A 21,787-nucleotide genomic window follows, 5' to 3' on the forward strand; every position below is an offset into this window, starting at 1 on the left:
TGTTCGATAAAGTTCATATTTATATCGAAAAACCTCAGTTTACATTGGCGCCATGTTCAGAAATGCCTCCAAAATATCAGGAGAAATTGCAGAGAGCCACGTCAAATAACATAAATACTCATCATAAACTTTGATGAAAGATACATGTTTTACATAGAATTAAAGATACACTTGTTCTTAATGCAACCGCTGTCAGATTTCAAAAGCTTTACGGCAAAAGCACAATATTCAATCATCTGAGAACAGCGTTCAGCCACAAAAGGAAGCCATACAGTTACCCGCCAAATTGTGCAGTCAACAAAACTCATAAAAAGCATTATAAATCTTCACTTACCTTTGCTGATCTTCGTCGGAATGCACTCCCAGGACTCCCACTTCCACAAGAAATGTTCGTTTTGTTAGGTAATGTCCATCATTTATGTTCAAATAGCTATTTCTGTTAGCGTGTTTGGTAAACAAATCCAAAGTCGGGAAGCGCGTTCACTAAAAGCAGACGAAATGTCAAAAAGTTCCGTAACAGTCAGTAGAAACATGTCAAGCGATGTATTGAATCAATCTTTAGAATGTTTTTAACATATCTTCAGTAACGTTCCAACCGGAGAATTACATTGACTTCAGAAGTGCGATGGAACAGAGCTCCCTCTCATGTGAACGAGCATGGTCAGGTCATGATAGACCTTACTCAATCCCCTCTCATTCGGCCCCCCTTCACAGTAGAGGCATCAGACAAGGTTCTACAGACTGTTGACATCTAGTGGAAGCCATGGGAAGTGCAAACTCATCCATATCCCACTGTGTATTCAATAGGGTCTTGGTTGAAAATAGACCAACCTCAGAATTCCCACTTCCTGTTTGGATTTTTTCTTAGGTTTTTTCCTGCCATATGAGTTCTGTTATACTCACAGACATCATTCAAACAGTTTTAGAAACTTCAGTGTTTTCTATCCAATACGAATAATAATATGCATATATTAGCAACTGGGACTGAGGAGCAGGCAGTTTACTATGGGCACCTCTGTGCACCTTTCATCCAAGCTACTCAATACTGCCCCTGCAGCCATAAGAAGTTAACTGTATTCCCGCACGCCCACTGTCTGACAGCTACTGACGATAAAGCACTCGTTATGAAAGCAGGCCGTTCCCACCGTGATTTCAGTTTTCCTATCTTTTGTTCTCTACAGCAGCAGCTTGTAATCACCACTGCTTATTCCTCTGGGACTCAGCATCATAATGAGCTGTTCCTGTCTTCTGGTTTTTAAACAGGAACCATATATGTTTAATCCCTCTTGGGAAACGTCTGGCTGCTCTGATGCAATGTGGAGAAACATGCGACAGACACAAAATGGAGCGAATCACACTGTAGTGTTTATGTGCTACATAGCTTCTCAAATCCCTTTTTTATTACGGCTGTTTATATCCGTGGAGAAAGCCATTTGGAGGCTGTCCAGCCAGCCTGTCTCTGGGCCTTGTCTGTAGCCTGTAGCCTTGGGTAGAGAGGGTCATTGTCGGTAGTGGCAGTGACGCTATCCCTGATAAAAAAAAAAAACATTTCTCATCGCAGCTGAGCCTCCCTCTGTACACACACACACACACACACACACACACACACACACACACACACACACACACACACACACACACACACACACACACACACACACACACACACACAGGTGGGATAATGCCAGATAAAGTAGTAGATGAATAACCCCCACTAATATTCTCATTCAGTGTTACATAACAGGTACTTCTATATGCGTGTATGCCATGGCTGGCTGAACATTGAATGGGTCTAGGTCTGAGGCTGCTGCTGCGGCCGTGGTTACGCTATGAAGGGAAGGCTGATTAAATTTAGCCAGCAACTCCCAGAGCTGACTAGAGCCGAGGGCAGCGTGGGTTAATGGATTTGCAGACATTCAGGAATGTAAATTGGAGGAGATATAATCCCCGATCCTCTCGGATTCACTCCGCTGCATCGGCCTATAAAACAATGTTATTGAAAAAGCCCCAGTCGGCGCTCTTTCACCCCCCCCCCCCCCCCCCCTCTCCACCTATCTTGTTCCTGATGAGGCACATGGTGAAGTATGAGGGGTACGAGAGGGCAGAGCGTCTGACATGGTCTCTCCACACACTGTCTCTGTCTATGACGGGGAATTCGGCCAGGGATTTGGCCCTCTGCTTCCGTTGGAACAGCTTGAGAAGAGGAAGCTCATACTCTTGACTCTCTGGGGTCAGATTTTTTTATACACAACTTGGAACTGCTTTTCCGACCAACTTTAGAGATTCCTGAGGGTCTGTAGCCTATAAGTGAGGACCATGAGACGTGCTCTTTTTCGGTAACATGGATGTTAATCAGATGATTATAAATGTGTTCTTTTTTTTCAGTTAACGCCCTTGATTGGTCGTTTAAACTCCTCATTGTTTTTTATTTTAAGTCAACCATTTTGGTTGTAATTACGCCTGTCTAGTTAAAATTCCAATCATAATAGACTGTTAGACTGCCTTCATTATAATTTGCCTGTGGTTCTGAGGCACATGAAAAGGCCCATAATTGAGGATAGGGAGGAGGGAGGGGAACAGGCCTGGAGCAGGGAGGAGGGAGGCCTAGGTTATATTTCTCAGTCTCTGGGAGCTGACAGACAGAGTCTCTGCGCCAGAGAGGCTGTTAAACCCAGCACCACCCTTCTCCCTCTGTCTGAGAACCAGCCACTGAAGATATAACCTAGCCATAGACCAGACGCCAGTGACCAGAGGAGCCAGCCCAACAGGCTTCCTCCTTTGGACTCTCTGGGGGTTACTGAACAAAAAATGGGAGCAACAGGCTTATTTTGGGCCCTTGGGAAAGGTTATAGGATAACATTGTCCAGTCTCATCCTCCCCTATTTCTCTCTCACTTCCCCAGAAAAAGATCCCTCGTCCACCCATCGGACAAGAGACCTATCCCTGTGCCCCCTGGGTCTGCTAGCTATTGACCCTGTGACCCCAGAGAAGGCAGTAATTGCAGCCATGTTGTTAATGAAGCAGGTCATTTGGAGCTGATTGGGAGTTTGTTGACTCTAAGTCACCCTGACCTCTGTCACTGGGAGAAATGACTTTTTTTTTAAAGAGCTGGAGAACTGGTACAGATGTGCTATGTACCACACTCCCATACAGTCAATCAATCAAATGTATTTCTAAAGCCCTTTTTACATCAGCAGATGTCACAAAGTGCTTATACTGAACCCAGCTAGGCCAGTCCTCTACAGGTCTTAGCTAGACTGAACCCAGCACCTCAAACCTAGTCCAGACGTGGCTTCTACTCACGTTACACCTTGTGCTCTACTCCTAAACCGTATTGAATGACCCCTAACCCTAATAACAATGGACTGGCGTCTCTGCTCTGTCTACATACAGAGCTAGTCAAAGTATCACGTTTGGCCACGCTGCCATTTTAGTCCTGCCGTGACGAAGCTGTATTGTGGGTACTGACTATGTTGTGTAGGCTTACTAACTGTATTCTGATGTGCATGTGATTCAGAAGGCTCCGATATCACTGTCATTCATTACTGCATTCAAAGTAGCCCTAACCCCATTGGCTCCCCTGTTGTCTGCCATACAGCAGGATGCTTAATTCAAAACGAGTCACTGGTTAATGATGCTTAGCTTAAAGCTCACTTTGCTGCACTACACTACAACCAGGTTATATAATGATATTGATTGTATAGATTGGCATACATTTTAATTTGATAATGACGTTTTGGTTTGATGTCTGGCTAATTCTAGCTTCCCCATATCTCATTTCAGGTTACTCCTCCTGGCCAAATGAAGGTTGGTTACGTTTATTTTTAAAGTACTTATGATCTAGACAGTAAATGTTAATAATACACAATGATGTATTTCCCACTCTGTCATTAGGAATGAGCATTTTTACATGAATAATACACTACAACATAAACCTGTGATACATGAGATGAAAATGTAATGTAATGCAATGTAATGATTCACAACATTAGGCCTGGTCAAAGCTCGTTTGAGACCATTACAACGCTTTAAACCCATAAACCACAACGTCATTGCACTAGTCATGATAACAATGGAGAATGAGGTGATGCAGACAAACCATCGCTTTCTTTTCCCTCTGCTGTCTCTAATGGTCACGAGACCAGACTCTAGTCCTACCCAGTGGTTCCATCCTAACACAATGGATGGTGACCTCCGTCAGCTGGCCATGGAACAGCTTGCTCTATTTACTTTAGGGCAGGGTTCCCAAACTGGTGGCCCATGGGCTAAATTCGGCCCACGGGTGATTTTATTTATATGTTTTCTGAGCAACGTTTTTTGTTAGACATGAAAGACTGTAGAACACTAGCAAATCAGCTCCAATTGATTTTAATTTAGGAAATCTGTTACAAACTATTCCCACGCATAATAGAGATATACATTGAGTATACAAAGCATGAAGATCTCTCCATGACATAGACTGACCAGGTCAAAGCTATGATTCCTTATTGATGTCACTTGTTAAATCCACTTCAATCAGTGTAGATGAAGGGGAGGAGACCAGTTAAAGAAGGATGGTTAAGCTTTGAGACATGGATTGTGGATGTGTGCCATTCAGAGGGTGAATGGGCAAGACAAAAGATTGAAGTGCCTTTGAACGGGGTATGGTAGTAGGTGCCAGGTGCACCGTTTGGTGTCAAGAACTGCAATGCTGCTGAGATTTTCACTCAACAGTTTCCCGTGTGTATCAAGAATGGTCCCCACCACCCAAAGGACATCCAGCCAATTTGACACAACTGTGGGAAGCATCGGAGTTAGTTAGTTTTAGACACCATGAGATTTAAAATCACCAGTTTTGCTTTTATGACATTTTCTGGGATGCTGTGATTTTACAGTATTGGTGTTTACCAGCACGGTGCACTCTCAGACGGCTGCAGGAGTTCTCTCTCTCCTCTCCTCACATAACTGCTCGGTAGGTTCTCATTGGTTTTAACACTCTCTCACTCTCGCTCTGTCTCTCTCTCTCTACCCCCCCCCCCCCCCCCCCACACACACAGGTTCGTCAGCGTTGCCCAGTAACATGGCGTACTTTGGGAGCTCTCAGGATGAAGATGAGCTGGATGATGATGATGAAGAGGAATACGAGGATGTGAAGCCAGACATCAGTGTGGCGTCTACTTCCTGTCAATCCACGCCCAGGAAGGGCAAACCCCCAGGGAAACATGCCGTCAACGGCCACGGTACGACAACGTCCTCTTACCTACCAAACCCCGACAGTAAAACTGTCCTCTCTCTCCTTTTCAACAACCTAACCCCAAACTGCCCTGACCAATCACAACACAGACATTTAACACTCACCAATCACGGTTGAGGGCCGAAGTGGAACGGGTGGAATGGACCTAATACGTACAAGAGACCCACATGTTTAGAGCTGTCTGCAACCGAGCATGGCTGAGTTAGTCTCCACACTCTCTCTCCCTCTCTGAGGGAGCATTCCATCTTTCCACTCCAATTAACACTAGGAGTGAACAGAGGTAGCAAGGTGTTTATGCATTCAGCTCTCAGCTAGCCAGGGAGGAGGGGAACAGGGACGGAGAACAAGGAGCACACACCCCACAGTCCCGCCTCTTACATGCACACACTGTACACTGCCCAGACGTGGAGCGATGGACAGCTTAACAGGAACGTTGGAAAATCTCTCGAGGGAAAGTGTGTGTGATTCTGAGGGGAGCTTGTCTTAATGAAACGCGTCATGTTAAAACAGAACAATATGCCAGTGGTGGTGAAAGCTACAAGCAGGCAAAGCCACACAATAACTATCTACATGTTATCAGTGGCATATGCTTGTAGTTGCTCGTCAACTTTCAGTGGTTATCATAGAAAAACACACAGTGCTGTGTCCCAGACGCTGTAGTCCTCCCTGTGACAACATATCCTCCAGGCCAGGCAATCCCCATGGAAACAAGGCCAGTGTTTTAGTTCTCCCTCTAGACTTAGACAGGGGTTTAGAAAGTGAGCACTTTAACATAGTAGCGTGGCCAAAGCAATATTTACCAAATTAGCCTGTCCTATGGCAGCACACTCGCTCCCAGTACAGTGTTAGGCCTGGACCGCAAGTACTGTAGAAGCCTGTCTCCCAGTACAGTGTTAGGCCTGGACCGTAAGTACCGTAGAAGCCTGTCTCCCAGTACAGTGTTAGGCCTGGACCGTAAGTACCGTAGAAGCCTGTCTCCCAGTACAGTGTTAGGCCTGGACCGTAAGTACCGTAGAAGCCTGTCTCCCAGTACAGTGTTAGGCCTGGACCGTAAGTACCGTAGAAGCCTGTCTCCCAGTACAGTGTTAGGCCTGGACCGTAAGTACCGTAGAAGCCTGTCTCCCAGTACAGTGTTATGCCTGGACCGTAAGTACCGTAGAAGCCTGTCTCCCAGTACAGTGTTAGGCCTGGACCGTAAGTACCGTAGAAGCCTGTCTCCCAGTACAGTGTTAGGCCTGGACCGTAAGTACCGTAGAAGCCTGTCTCCCAGTACAGTATTAGGCCTGGACCGTAAGTACCGTAGAAGCCTGTCTCCCAGTACACTGTTAGGCCTGGACCGTAAGTACCGTAGATGCCTGTCTCCCAGTACAGTATTAGGCCTGGACCGTAAGTACCGTAGAAGCCTGTCTCCCAGTACACTGTTAGGCCTGGACCGTAAGTACCGTAGAAGCCTGTCTCCCAGTACAGTATTAGGCCTGGACCGTAAGTACCGTAGATGCCTGTCTCCCAGTACAGTATTAGGCCTGGACCGTAAGTACCGTAGATGCCTGTCTCCCAGTACACTGTTAGGCCTGGACCGTAAGTACCGTAGATGCCTGTCTCCCAGTACAGTATTAGGCCTGGACCGTAAGTACCGTAGATGCCTGTCTCCCAGTACACTGTTATGCCTGGACCGTAAGTACCGTAGAAGCCTGTCTCCCAGTACACTGTTATGCCTGGACCGTAAGTACCGTAGAAGCCTGTCTCCCAGTACACTGTTAGGCCTGGACCGTAAGTACCGTAGAAGCCTGTCTCCCAGTACACTGTTAGGCCTGGACCGTAAGTACCGTAGATGCCTGTCTCCCAGTACAGTATTAGACCGGCCCGTACAGTACACTATAAGGCCGTGTGTCAGATGTGACACTTTCAAATGCAGCATGGGTAGGACTCCAGTAGTTTATATTAGCTGCAAGGCACAGAGAAAGAGAGAGTGAGAAACCACAGAGCTCTGCTTTCATTACCCTGCACCTCACTAACCCCAGCCATGTTTACATTTCTAGATTAAACACCTTTTATTGAGTTGAGTTTTCTGGTAGCTTTTGAAAACGCCAGCCTTTCAGCAAGGGACTTTGGCAGATGGATTGGCGGGGGGGGACCATGTCATTTTATAAACGTCAGCGCCGGTTGATATTAAAACACTGTAAAAATAAAGCGAACCTCATAAAATATAAAGCGAGAACTATTGAATATGTGTTAATTGAAAGGTTCAGACAGTTAATATCAGTGTTTTTGCACTAGTCTGAGGTTAGCAGGGCTGTAGTCTGGTGCTTGACCAACATAATGTTCCCCACTAGTGACTGTACAAGACTGGAGAAAATATTTCATTGACATTATAAATTCTTGTTGAGGTTTTAATATACAGTGCTTTCAGAAAAAAACTCACACCCCTTGACTTGTGTTCCAGCCTGAACTTAAAATGGATTAAATTGAGATTTTTTTGGTTGGTCACTGGACTATACACAGTACACCATAATGTCAAAGTGGAATTATGTTTTTCAACATTTTTACAACTGAAAAGCTGAAATGTCTTCAGTCAATAAGTATTCAACCCGTTTGTTATGGCAATCCTCAATAAGTTCAGGAGTAAAAATGTGCTTATTAACAAGTGACATAATAAGTTGCATCGACTCATTCTGTGTGCAATAACTACCTCATCTCTCTACAAACTCAGCGGCCTTGTTATTTAGAATGTCTGCCCCGAGATTGGAAGATTGGGAGTTCGATCCTTGGCCGAGTCATACCAAAGACTGTAAAAATGGGACCCGATGCGTTTCTGCTTGACACTCTGCATTAAGGAGATTGATTGGGGGTAAGGCCCTGCGATAGACTAGCATCCTGTCCAGGGGGTGTACTTGTATACTGAACAAAAATATAAATGCAACATGTAAAATGTTGGTCTCATGTTTCATGAGCTGAAATGAAAGAGCCCATAAATGTTTCATAGGCACAAAAAGCTTATTTTTCTCAAATGGTGTGCACAAATGTTAACATCCCTGTTAGTGAGTGTTTTATAACTTGTCAAGATAATCCATCCACCTGACAGGTGTGACATATCAAGAAGCTGATTAAACAACATGATCATTACACAGATGCACCTTGTGCTGGGGACAGTAAAAGGCCTCTCTAAAATGTGCAGCTTTGTGTCACAACACAATGGGGGGTGTATTTATGTCTGTAATAAAGCCCTTTTGTTGGTAAAAACTCATTCTGATTGGCTGGGCCTGGCTCCCCAGTGGGTGGGCCTAACACTGGGAGATGAATTCACCTTTCAGCAGGACAAAACCTAAAACACAAGGCCAAATCTACACTGTAATTGCTTACCAAGAAGACCGTGAATGTTCCTGAGTGGCTGAGTTACTGTTTTGAATTAAATCTGCCTGAAAATCTATGGTAAGACCTGAAAATGGTTATCTAGCAATGATCCACAACCAATTTGACAACACTTGAAGAATGTCGAAAAGAATAATGGTCAAATGTTGCACAATCCAGGTTTGGAAAGCTCTTAGACTTACCCAGAAAGACTCACCGTTGTATTCACTGCCAAAGGTGCTTCTACAAAGTATTGACTCAGGGGTGTGAATACTTATGTAAATTAGATTTCTTTATTTCATTTTCAATAAATTTGCAAAAAATTCTAGACATGTTTTCACTTTTTCATTATGGGGTATTGTGTGTAGATGGGTTAGAAAAAATATATATGTTTAATCCATTTTAAGTTCAGGCTGTAACACCGCAGCATCCTTGTACACAGACCTGAGATCATCTTTTCTCTACTTTTGGTCCAGTGTTCAACCTTCTAAACTGATCTAAGATCATCTTTTCTCTCCTGTTTGTTCAGTGTTGAATGGCCACAGCAAGTCGCCCCGGGACAGCCCCAAGCCCAGAGGGAAGGAGTGGGTGCAGGTGAGGGAGCGCAGTGAGAGGGCCGAGGCCCGGAGGGAGCAGGCCCTCAGCCAGCCAGAGGCCACAGCCAGGGGCCACACATTACCCAGAGGCCACACTACCAATGGACTGCCTCACAGGAGGGCTGCAGAGGAGCCCCGCAAGCAGGTACTGCATCTATACCTGAACAGTATGCTTGGTTGATTTGGCTAATATGTAACTCTATAACGGTCATAAAGATGGCTGACCAGCATGCTTCAGTAACCACCAGGCGAGAGCAGACATTATCATTAGACGAGCAGTAATGTGTGACGACGATGAACGATGACATATTATTAATACAGTAACGTAACAGCAGCATGCTCTGTGTGAAATCCCTGAGCTCCTTTCCGCTCCTGCCTTTGAAACACAATCATTACACAGACGCAGTCTGCTACTATATTTACTACTGGAGCTGGGCTGTGAAAGCTGCCTTCCTGTCCAAGAAGGAGCTCTGCTAAGGAGGAGGGGATGACGGGAGGAGGGAGAGTACCTTTGGCCCAGTTTAAAATACACATTGTGGTTCTGACAGTTACATGAGCTAATCAGAGGGGAGCACTGGGGGCTTTGCCTCTCGTCAGAGAGAGCAGCATCATGACCGGCAGCTCGGCTCCCCCAGACGGCCGGTACACCGGAGCCGGGCCACGCTGTCTCATGTTGATGCCGGGCCTGTCAGTTTTAAGTGCCGCCAACTGACTAATTAAGGAACAATGAATCTCAATGAGCAGGGGAGAGCCAAGACAAACTACGCTGAAGTGATTGGCCTTTGTTCTAGCCCTCTGCCCTCTCTGCTTTCTGTCTCGGTCTCTCGCTCTCTCTGTCTGTCTCTCTGTGTGTGTGCTCATGTGTTATACTGGCAGATTCACCGTCCTTGGCAACAGAGCTCCAATCATGTTGAGGCATTCACATTTTTAGTCTTCTGATATTAACTGTGAGAGTGCAGCAGCAGGCCGATATCCAATCCCCTGGCCGATAGCAACGTGATCATGATCCCTAGTCTGTGGAAGGGAATCAGCCATAGTTCAAATGATTATCATACAAGAACCCAATGGCCCTGTTATACAGCATTTAGTTAGCGCAAGCCAGACTAATGATATTCTGTGAAATCTGAACTGAGGGATATTATTTGGTCAGGAAAATTGAGCTGCTGCTCCTGTCTCCTGTTGACCTTTGTCTCGGTTTAAAAGTCATCATGCTGAAGACTATTCATGTAGACAGACCTCGAAGAACATCTTTTCAGCCATCACATTGATGTGCTTGTTTTTATGTACTTTTGAGTGCTACATTGTTTGTGTTTTTTTTTATAAGTGTGTCTGTTTCTCTATGCGCTGGTAGAGTTACGGTTTACTCTTCCTGATCCAGTCTTTTCAAATTGGTTGCTGAGCTCTAGATCTCTTCCTATGGGCTGCTGAGCTGCAGTGGATCCAGTCTGTTCCTATGAGCAGCTGATTTGCTGTAGGTCCGTTCTCTTCCTATGGGCCGCTGAGCTGCAGATGTTCCGTGTTAATCTTCCTGCCATCCTGCAGATGGACTATAGCAACACATGATGTCATCCTGAGCCATCCCCTGCCACCCCCCTCCTCTCTTTCCACTCACATGCGACCAAAATCCACTTCAGAGAGTTGGCTGTGGTTCTGTTCTCTCTTGCTCCCTCACTCTTTCTCCCTCTCCCTCGCTTACTCTGTCTGTTTCCTGTAATGATTTTAATTTATTTCTCACCAGTCTTTCGGTGCCTTCTACAGGGGCCTTCACCTTCTCTACATGGGCCTTCACCTTCTCCACAGGGCTGGGATGTAGCTCGTCTTCTCTCTCTCGCTCCTCTCTGTCTCAGACCAGACTATTACAGAGCAAAGGCCGCTGCTCACATGCACGCCAACCCTTGAGAGAGAGTTGTACAGCAGAGTAGAGCCAGTGAGCACTCTAGTGGTGAAACTAAAGTAGACAACCACCACCCAGCCTGCTGTGCCTTTGTCAGCATATCTGTTCGATCACAGCTGGCCCACTGGCTCTCTGTTTCTATTCTTTTGGTCGTGAAGGTAAAATTGATGAGTTTGACCCTTAAAACCTCTCTGGGATATGTGGAACGCTAGCGTCCCAACTGGCCAACATCCAGTGAAAATGCAGAGCGCCAAATTCAAATAAATTAATATAACAATTTAACTTTCATGAAATCACACATACAATACACCAAATTAAAGCTACACTTGTTGTGAATCCAGCCAACGTGTCAGATTTCAAAAAGGCTTTACGGCGAAAGCAAACGATGCTATTATCTGAGGACAGCACCCCAGCAAACAAACAGACAATCATATTTCAACCCTCCAGGCGTGACACAAAACGCAGAAATAAAGATATAATTCATGCCTTACCTTTGACGAGCTTCTTATGTTGGCACTCCAATATGTCCCATAAACATCACAAATGGTCCTTTTGTTCGATTAATTCCGTCGATATATATCCAAAATGTCCATTTATTTGGCGCGTTTGATCCAGAAAAACACCGGTTCCAACTCGCGCAACATGACTACAAAATATCTCAAAAGTTACCTGTAAGCTTTGTCCAAATATTTCAAACTACTTTCCTAATACAACTTTAGGTATTTTAACGTAAATAATCGATACAATTTAAGACGGGATTAACTGTGTTCAATACCGGAGGAAAGCAAAGTGGAGCGTGCTTTTCAGGTCACGCGCCTCTATCAAAGAGTACACTTCTCTCTACCCTCGTTCTGAACAGTGCTACTTCTTAATTTCTCAAAGGAAAAACCTCAACCAATTTCTAAAGACTTGACATCCAGTGGAAGCGATAGGAACTGCAAGAAAGTCCCTTAGAAATCTGGATTCCCAATGAAAACCCATTGAAAAGAGTGACCTAAAAAAAAAGATTCTGAATGGTTTGTCCTCGGGGTTTCGCCTGCCAAATAAGTTCTGTTATACTCACAGACATGATTCAAACAGTTTTAGAAACTGCAGAGTATTTTCTATCCAAATCTGCATATTTTAGCTTCTGGGCCTGAGTGGCATTCAGTTTACTTTGTACACGCTTTTCATCTGGATATGAAAATGCTGCCCCCTATCCCAAATAAGTTTTTAAGCAAGGTGTTTAAATTCTGCAGACAGAAGTCTTGAGAATCTGATGTTGTCTTTGGTTATAGCCCTATCCCTCTAGAGTTGAGAATCTGATGTATTTGTTGAATCTCTGGCATTGTGCTGCTTTGAGACCCTGGCAGACATCACGCTGCGTTTAGCCACTCTGCCATCCATCACTCTGGCCTGCTGGGGCGACGGGGTTCGCTCTCTCTCGCGCTCGCTCCTCCTCTCGCTCTCTCTCTCTCTCGCTCCTTTCTCTCTGTCATTCTCTGTATTTTTCCACTATTGAGGGGAGCAGGATTTATGAAGGGGGTCACATTTCACTCCCCTTATCTTTTAATAGCCTCTCTTTGTGTTGGCTGCACCTGATAGGAGTACAATACAGCTGCAGCCCTGCTTCTAATGCAGAGGCGTTCAGGGGGCAGCAGAGGGAACTGAGAGGGAGACAACTCTGCTTCTTCCGCTGGTGGGTCTGGATGGCTTTATTTCCCCAGCTGCGTTTAGCCAGTGAGGTCCCCGATGTAACTTAAGCTACCTACATTTCAGAGCTCACATGTTCAGCAGGGGTTCTCAGATCTGCAGGAAACAAAACTTTTATTTGAGGCATTAAAGGCGAATTAAAGAGCTTAAGGAAACTATACCAAATAAAACGGGCTTCATGTGCTGGGATAGAGTTTCAAGTAGTAACCTTTTTTTATGTAGTGTTCTCTACATACAGCAGTTGGCTCTAAAATTAAAGCCTCACTCCTATTAGGGACGGGGTGGCTTTTTTCAGCTGTTGTTGAAGCTAACATTGTTTAGTTTTTTGCCCTGTGAGAAGAGTGTTTGTCTACAATAGCAGATTTAAAAGTACAACAACCTGTGTATAGGCTTCATTGTATAGCAGCAGTTTTTTAAATGTTTGCTTACTAGTTTTTACTTCTTCAATGTGAAGCCACAGCTCCAGAGGGAGAGAGAGTGTGTGTGTTAGAACACAGAACCACTGCACAGAATGTTTATGAACAAATGTTTCTGATCTCCCGCTCTCTCTCTCTCGTTCTCTCTCTCACTCTCAGGTCTTTAAAGTGAACGGCGTCACACGGGTGTCCCAGCCAGGCGTGCACACGGCCGGTGCCCAAAAAACGAAAGACTTCAGACTGCCGTCCAAAACTGTGAAGGGCCAAGTCACATACACCAAAGCAAAACGAGAACTGGTCAAGAAAACCAAACTGAACCACCGCAAACACAGCACTGCTGCTTCCCATAGAGCCAATAGCAACAATCACCACCGCCACCAGCGACTCCCCCTCTCCAACTCAGGAAAAGCCCAGAATAGCAAAGCAAAAACACGCAAACAGGTGTTATTATCCAATGGGGTGTACAAGGTGGCTAACGGGGGCGGTGTGCGCCTCAACGGTCGCCTCTGTGCCAAGCAGGAGGTGGGCAGGCAGGGGCGTGAGGGGCTGAGGAACTCCAAGCGGAGGCTGGAGGTGGCGGTAGCAGCCATCGGGGCGGTGGCTGACTCCCAGGGTCAGCTGGTCATCCTGGAGAATAACCCCAACCCTAAGAAGACAAAACAGCACCAGACCAGCCCTCTGGAAACACGCAGTAAGAAAGCCTGTCAGGACAAGACCTTGGTCCCCAACGGACACATCGTCATGGAAACCACCCCTCCCCCGACCCTGCTAGCCCCACCCCCTCCACCGACTCCTCCCGCCACACCACCAGCCAATCCAGAGCCAGAGCGCCAGCGGCCCAAGCGGGCGTCAGCCGGCAAGCTGATGTTCATCAGACAAGCACAGCAGCGGGCGCAGGTTGCCTCTAACCCTAACCACAACCGCTCAACTACCTCAGAATCCCCTTGCCACACTTCTGGACACAACCCTGGACACATCACTCACAAACCAGCAGAGCCCCGGCCTGACAGGGAGTGGGAAAGGGAGAAGGAGAGGGAGAGAGAGAGGGCAGAGAGGAGTAGGGTGAGCTGGGCGGCGTTGGGTGAGGCGCCAGTGTTCTGTCCCACCCAGCGGGAGTTCCAGGACCCCCTGGTGTACCTGGACTCTGTGCGGGAGGGGGCAGAGCCCTGCGGACTTTGTCGTGTGGTTCCCCCGGCTGACTGGCGCCCAGAGTGCAAACTGAACGATGAGATGCGCTTTGTGACCCAGGTGCAGCGCATCCACAAGCTGGGCCGTCGCTGGGGCCCCAACGTACAGAGGCTAGCCTGCATCAAGAAGCACCTCAAATCTCAGGGCATCACCATGGAAGACCCCCCGCTCATCGGTGAGTCTAACTCATAGACTGTCCCTACTTTACCAGCCACACACACCCCTAACCCGATCCCCCTGGTCGTTGGTTAGTCTCAGACAGTCAAACACACTCATATAGGCTGGACGAATGTCGCAAAACAAATCTCTTTAGCAAACATTGGGTCTCGAAGGTATTGACAATCCAATAAAATGTTTGTTGCGTTCCACCAATGGTATCTGGTATTTTTACTGCAGATGTCAATAACAATATTCAGATGTAAGTCTGTGAGGCAGTAAAACCACAACCTAGCAAGTTGCCTGACACCTTAGATTTCTCACTCAGCAGCTTGATGTGTTTTTAAACTGACTGGGCTCTGAAAGAGGCTGTTTATCTGACTGAAATAAATGTTTGAGTCTGTATAAGAATGCGGCCGATGTTGTGCTATCATTACCGAAGAAGTGTTAAACTCATGGCCATTGACCCTCACCCATTCCTCTCTCCCCAGGCGGCTGTGGGGTTTGGGTTAGGCTTAACCCTGTATCTGACCCCATCTCCCTCTATTCCTCCAGGTGGCTGTGAGGTGGACCTGGCTCGGTTCTTCCAGCTGATTAATGACATGGGCGGCATGCAGCAGGTGATGGACCTGAAGAAGTGGAGTAAACTGGCTGATCTGCTGCGGATCCCCAAGTCAGCCCAGGACCGTCTAGCCAAGCTGCAGGAGTCCTACCTCCAGTACCTGCTGTCGTATGACTCTCTGTCCCCCGAGGAGCACCGACGCCTGGAGAGGGAGGTGCTGCAGGAGAAGGAGGGCTTGGAACGCCTCAGGGGGCCCCTGGAGGGCCACACAGAGAGGAGCCTGGTCGTGCCGCGCTACGAGCCTAAGAACGGGCTGGCCGGCAGTCTGGTGCAGCGCAGCAACGGTCAGCTGTGCAGCCGGCTGAAGGAGCTGGACACTCAGCAGCTGAAGGTGGGACGCCGGAGGCTGTTCGCTCAGGAAAAGAATAATGGGGACAAGACACAGCAGGATGAAGAGGAGGCGGATATGGAGAAAGGCGTTCTCAGTGACCAGCACAAGTGTATTTACAAGGTGAGGACCGGGCAACAACAATGCACATCCTTTTTAAAACTGCGTTTTTGTTCATTCCTCTCATTCCTCTCACGCCTCACACGTTATCTAGTTCCAGTCCTGCCTGCTCTATTCTGTTGTTTTAGCTGATGGAATGTAGGTCAGTGCTGAGCTGGCTGAAATGGAACCACAGACAGCAGGCCTCTGCTTCTCTACTCCACATCGCTCTGCTCTGCCCTGCCCTGCCTCTCTCTGTGTTAACACTGCCCACACTTCGGCCTACACACACATACAGTTGAAGTCAAAAGTTTACATACACTTAGGTTGGAGTCATTAAAACTTGTTTTTCAACCTCTCCACAAATTTTTGGTTAACAAACTATAGTTTTGGCAAGTCGGTTAGGACATCTACTTTGTGCATGACACAAGTCATTTTTCCAACAATTGTTTACAGACAGATTATTTCACTTATAATTCACTGTATCCAGTGGGTCAGAAGTTTACATGCACTATGTTGACTGTGCCTATAAACAGCTTGGAAAATTTCAGAAAATTATGTCATTGCTTTAGAAGCTTCTGATAGGCTAATTGACATCATTTGTGTCAATTTGAGGTGTACCTGTGGATGTATTTCGAGGCCGACCTTCAAATTCAGTGCCTCTTTGCTTGACATCATGGGAAAATCAAAAGAATTCAGCCAAAACCTTAGGGAAAAAATGGGAGACCTCCACAAGTCTGGTTCATCCTTGGGAGCATTTTCCAAATGCCTCAAGGTACCACGTTCATCTGTAGAAACAATAGTACGCAAGTATAAACACCATGGGACCACGCAGCCGTCATACCGCTCAGGAAGGAGACGCGTTCTGTCTCCTAGAGATGAATGTACTTTGCTGTTGTTCTGGGATTGATTTACACTTTTCGCACCAAAGGCCCTTGTGAAGATGCTCGAGGAAACGGGTACAAAAGTATCTATATCCACAGTAAAACAAGTCCTATATCGACATAACCTGAAAGGCCGCTCAGCAAGGAAGAAGCCACTGCTCCAAAACCGCCAAAAAAATGCCAGACTACGGTCTGCAACTGCACATGGGTACAATGATTGTACTTTTTTGAGAAATGTCCTCTGGTCTAATGAAACTAAAATAGAACTGTTTGGCCATAATGACCATTCTTATGTTTGGAGGAAAAGGGGGGAGGCTTGCAAGCCGAAGAACACCATCCCAACCGTGAAGCACGGGGGTGGCAGCATCATGTTGTGGGGGTTGCTTCAGGAGGGACTGGTGCACTTCACAAAATAGATGGCAGCATGAGGCAGGAAAATTATGTGGATATATTGAAGAAACATCTCAAGACAACAGTCAAGAAGTTAAAGCTTGGTTGCAAATGAGTTTTCCAAATGGACAACGACCCCAAGCATACTTCCAAAGATGTGGCAAAATGGCTTAAGGACAACAAAGTCAAGCTCTGACCTCAATCACAAAGCCCTGACCTCAATCCTATAGGTAATTTGTAGGCAGAACTGAAAAAGCGTGTGCAAGCAAGGAGGCCTACAAACCTGACTCAGTTACACCAGCTCTGTCAGGAGGAATGGGCCAAAATTCACCCAACTTATTGTGGGAAGCTTGTGGAAGGCTACTCGAATCGTTTGACCCAAGTTAAACACTTTAAAGGCAATGCTACCAAATACTAATTGAGTGTATGTAAACTTCTGACCCACTGGGAATGTGATATAAATGAATATATAAAGCTGAAATAAATCATTCTCTACTATTATTCTGACTTTTCACATTCTTAAAATAAAGTGGTGATCCTAACTGACCTAAGACAGGGAATTTAGGATTAAATGTCAGGAATTGTGAAAAACTGAGTTTAAATGTATTTGGCTGAGGTGTATGTAAACTTCTGACTTCAACTGTACACACACACACACACACACACACACACACACACACACACACACGGCAGCTTCCTGACCCAGGCGCTCCCCCTGCTGCTCTTCTCAAATCATGTCACATGTGCCACATATAACAGGTGTAGACCTTACAGTGAAATTCATACTTACAAGCCCTTAACCAGCAATGCAGTTCAATAAATAGTTTTTAAATAAAAGAAAGTAAAAAAAATACAAAGTAACACAGTAGAATTACATAACAATAACGAGGCTATATACAGGGGCCCCGGTACTGAGTAAATGTGCGTGGGTACAGGTTAGAGGAGGTAAGGTACCCTGAGTGTGATGTAATATAGTTTCTAACCCTAGCCCACTGTGTGTCTGTGATCATGACATCTCAAACACTGTTCTGGTCTGGATTCCATTTCAATCGTTTCCCTCCCCAACACAAGCAGACCCATAAGACGTGAGATCAGTACAATTACAGTAACCCAGAGACAGTGCAGGCAGATTTTATCGACGCCATCATGGCCCCTCCAATCTGACGAGGCATCCCAGGGAAGGTTCATATTAGCTAGTCATGCTCAGAAACGTTGGACACAGATATGGAGCTGCAGAGACTTGCATACAGTACACTCAGGTCATCCAGTCTTTCATTTTCATTGCATAATTAAGCCCTGGTGTGTATGGCTATATGTTTCGCTTTAAGGCTCGTCCATAGGCTGGTATTTGCTTTTACAGGGTACCTGACTCTATTTGATGCTAGTTGAACTACGTGGCTCATTTTGTGTTGCAGGGGAAATCTGTATCTCTCACCAACTTCTTTAGGATAGCCAGGAACACCATGACCATGTGCTTTAACAAAGAGCCCGGTGCTGCTGAAGTCGAGGTAAGAATGGCATGTCTTAGTCACTACTGTAAATGGAGCTTCTTTTTTTTTGTGTGCACATTTTATCGATCACTGCTCACTTCTCCTTTTTGTCTTCCTTGACAGCAAGAATACTGGAGGATAGTGGAGCAGAGGCACTGCCATGTGGCAGTGCATTATGGGAAAGTGGACACCAACACACACGGAAGTGGCTTCCCCGTGGGAAAGTCAGAGCCATTTTCTAAGTAAGAAGACCCAATGTCATCACACACTAAACAAAGAAATACCCAATATGGTCCCACTTTATATTACGTTTGGCTCCATAAAGCCTTCAAAATGCCTTCATAAGCACTACATAAATGTGTTAATCTATAACCATATCTCATGCTTTTATAAAGGGTTCATAAATTTGGCATAACTGACAATCACCAATGTCAAATGTGACATAACCCACTATGTCAAATATGATACAGTATGACAGGGTTATAAATGCTTTGAAGCCTCAATTTAATGATTTTAAGAGGTGCTTATGCCATATAGTGGGTTATGTCGTATTTGACATTGGCGGTTATGCCACATTTATGAACCCTTTATAAAGCATGACCTACAGTTATAAATTTGTAACACTTTTGTGTAGTGTTTATGAAGGCTTTATGAAGCTTTTATAAGCTGCTCGTCATTTAGTGTGACCAACAATATCTCTTGACTGGCCACTGTGGAATGACTGTCCTCCATCTGACCCTGACAGTGACTGTTTGTGTCCCCCATCTAAACCTGACAGTGACTGTTTGTGTCCTCCATCTAAACCTGACAGTGACTGTTTGTGTCCTCCATCTAAACCTGACAGTGACTGTTTGTGTCCTCCATCTGACCCTGACAGTGACTGTTTGTGTCCCCCATCTAAACCTGACAGTGACTGTTTGTGTCCTCCATCTAAACCTGACAGTGACTGTTTGTGTCCTCCATCTAAACCTGACAGTGACTGTTTGTGTCCTCCATCTGACCCTGACAGTGACTGTTTGTGTCCCCCATCTAAACCTGACAGTGACTGTTTGTGTCCTCCATCTAAACCTGACAGTGACTGTTTGTGTCCTCCATCTAAACCTGACAGTGACTGTTTGTGTCCTCCATCTAAACCTGACAGTGACAGTGACTGTTTGTGTCCTCCATCTAAACCTGACAGTGACTGTTTGTGTCCTCCATCTAAACCTGACAGTGACTGTTTGTGTCCTCCATCTAAACCTGACAGTGACAGTGACTGTTCACTCTCCGTTTCAGACATGGATGGAACCTCACTGTCCTCCCAAATAATTCTGGATCCATTCTGCGGCATCTTGGAGCCGTGCCCGGTGAGATTTCTACCCTAACCCCTCATCCTCACTCTAACCCTCACCCCTGATCCTCAACCCCTCATCCTCACTCTAACCCTCACCCCTGATCCTCAACCCCTCTCACACACAAACCCTCACCCCTGAGGTACCTCTCTCTGCTGGAGACAATGGGAAGATCTCAGTTGCATACTCCTCGTCTCCTCCCCTAAACCAATTGGATAAGAATGCCAGAGGTCCCTCCCTTGTGACCTGTTCCTCCAATGGGTTTTGAGAAAGAGTTGAGGAGAGAGGACGCGAGGAGTATTGAGATCTTCCCATTGTGAGGCCTGTTGTGGTCTCTACTGTTTTAAAACTGACTTCTCTGTCTCTCCGTAGGGGTGACCATTCCCTGGCTGAACATTGGCATGGTCTTTTCTACCTCATGCTGGTCTCGAGACCAAAACCGCCTTCCATACATTGATTACTTACACACTGGTGCTGACTGCATTTGGTAAGTATTCCAACATGACCACCTCTGTCTCTCTTCCTCCTCACAGGTCATCTGTACTGTACAAGGACATTACAAAGATATGTGGTTTTTCTAAGGTGACATGGAATTAACACCCATCTCGGATCAGGCTTGTAATTAGCTGATCAAAATCCATCTTCCTTGAACACACGCCAGTCTTTTGGAAATATGTATTTATGCCAAAGTGGCTCTCTTTAAAGCCACCCAGAAATGACTGGGTGGCAGCGAAGCCACAGACATTAGTGTGTTGTGTATTTGACCTGTTATGAAGGCAATGTTTATTCTCTTTGCATTAGCCCAACTTGAATGTAATGGTAATGAAGGGGTTGAGAAAGGGCATTGGCTGTAGACATCCACCAGCCCAACCCCTCCCTCCCCATGTATGCTACCTGCTCATTGGTGGTGACACAGGTGAGTAGCAATGTGCTAGGAGGTTCCTGAGATGAAGGCAAGTCATAATCAACATCATTGACCGCCTGCTCTCTTGAAGTATGAATGTTCCCCTCATCTTTTCATGGTGTGTCTGCATGTATTAGGCCAGGGGTTCCCAAACATTTTCACTCGGGACCCCCTGTCCAGCACACGCAATGTCTATTTCTAAGGGCACAAGAACCGCTCATGACACAAACTGTTCACACCCCTCTTGGTGGTGGAGAGAATTTCAGGTTTAAAGCATATTTCCTGCAATTCTACACATTTTGTCATGGGGTGCAAAGAAAATGTTGTAGTTTTAAAGCAAATTTTCTTCCAATTCTATGTCTAATGCCATGTCTAATGTGTATTCTTGTGATATTTGAGTGACCAAAAAATTACAACAGTATCTATGGAATACAACATCTAAGTTTAAAAAAAGTTAGCTGACATGGGCTAGTTGATCTGGACATTTCTTAAGTTATAAATAGCTCTCTAAGGTACACAATATATACAAAAGTATGTGGACACCGCTTCAAATGAGTGGATTTGGCTATTTCAGCCACACCCGTTGATGACAGGTGTATAAAATCGAGCACACGGCCATGCAATCTCCATAGACAAACCTTGGCAGTAGAATGGCTTTCAAAGGGGCACTGTCATTTTATTTATTGAACCTTATTTTAACTAGGCAAGTCTGTTAAGAACAAATTCTTATTTTCAATGACGGCCTACACCGGCCAAACCCAGACGACCCTGGGCCAATTGCGTGCCACCCTCTGGGACTCCCAATCACGGCTGGTTGTGATACAGCCTGGATGCCACCTTTACAACAAGTCAGTTCGTCAAATTTCTGCCCTGCTAGAGCTGCCTCAGTCGACTGTAAGTGTTATTGTGAAGTGGAAACGTCTAGGAGCAACAACGGCTCAGCCGCAAAGTGGTAGGCCACACAAGCGCACAGAACGGGGCTGCCGAGTGCTGAAGCGTGTAGCATGTAAAAATTGTCTGTCCTCAGTTGCAACACTCCAAACTGCCTCTGGAAGCAACCTCAACACAATAACGTTTTTCGGGAGCTTCATAAAATGCGTTTCCATGGCCAAGCAGCCGCACACAAGCCTAAGATCACCGTGCACAATACCAAACGTCTGCTGGAGTGGCATAAAGCTCGCCGCCATTGGACTCTGGAGCAGTGGAAACACGTTCT

At 45.9% G+C, this 21,787-nt stretch overlaps 1 protein-coding gene across 2 annotated transcripts in view; it reads left to right on the forward strand.

Annotated features, from left to right (window-relative positions):
* The window catches only part of LOC139558538 (protein Jumonji-like), a 93,952-nt gene that overhangs the window by 64,658 nt on the left and 7,507 nt on the right, over positions 1-21,787 (forward strand). Inside the window, exons 5-13 of one of the 2 annotated variants that reach the window (XM_071373711.1) lie at positions 3,784-3,807; positions 5,037-5,219; positions 9,111-9,322; positions 13,339-14,542; positions 15,079-15,596; positions 18,262-18,354; positions 18,460-18,578; positions 19,612-19,682; positions 20,040-20,154. In XM_071373711.1, coding sequence (XP_071229812.1) covers positions 3,784-3,807; positions 5,037-5,219; positions 9,111-9,322; positions 13,339-14,542; positions 15,079-15,596; positions 18,262-18,354; positions 18,460-18,578; positions 19,612-19,682; positions 20,040-20,154 — 2,539 coding nt within the window. The remainder of the gene's footprint in view (positions 1-3,783; positions 3,808-5,036; positions 5,220-9,110; positions 9,323-13,338; positions 14,543-15,078; positions 15,597-18,261; positions 18,355-18,459; positions 18,579-19,611; positions 19,683-20,039; positions 20,155-21,787) is intronic. The other variant, XM_071373712.1, reaches the window with a different exon arrangement.

The sequence above is a fragment of the Salvelinus alpinus genome, chromosome 29 (assembly GCF_045679555.1).
Source record: "Salvelinus alpinus chromosome 29, SLU_Salpinus.1, whole genome shotgun sequence".
Taxonomy (NCBI): Eukaryota; Metazoa; Chordata; class Actinopteri; order Salmoniformes; family Salmonidae; genus Salvelinus; species Salvelinus alpinus.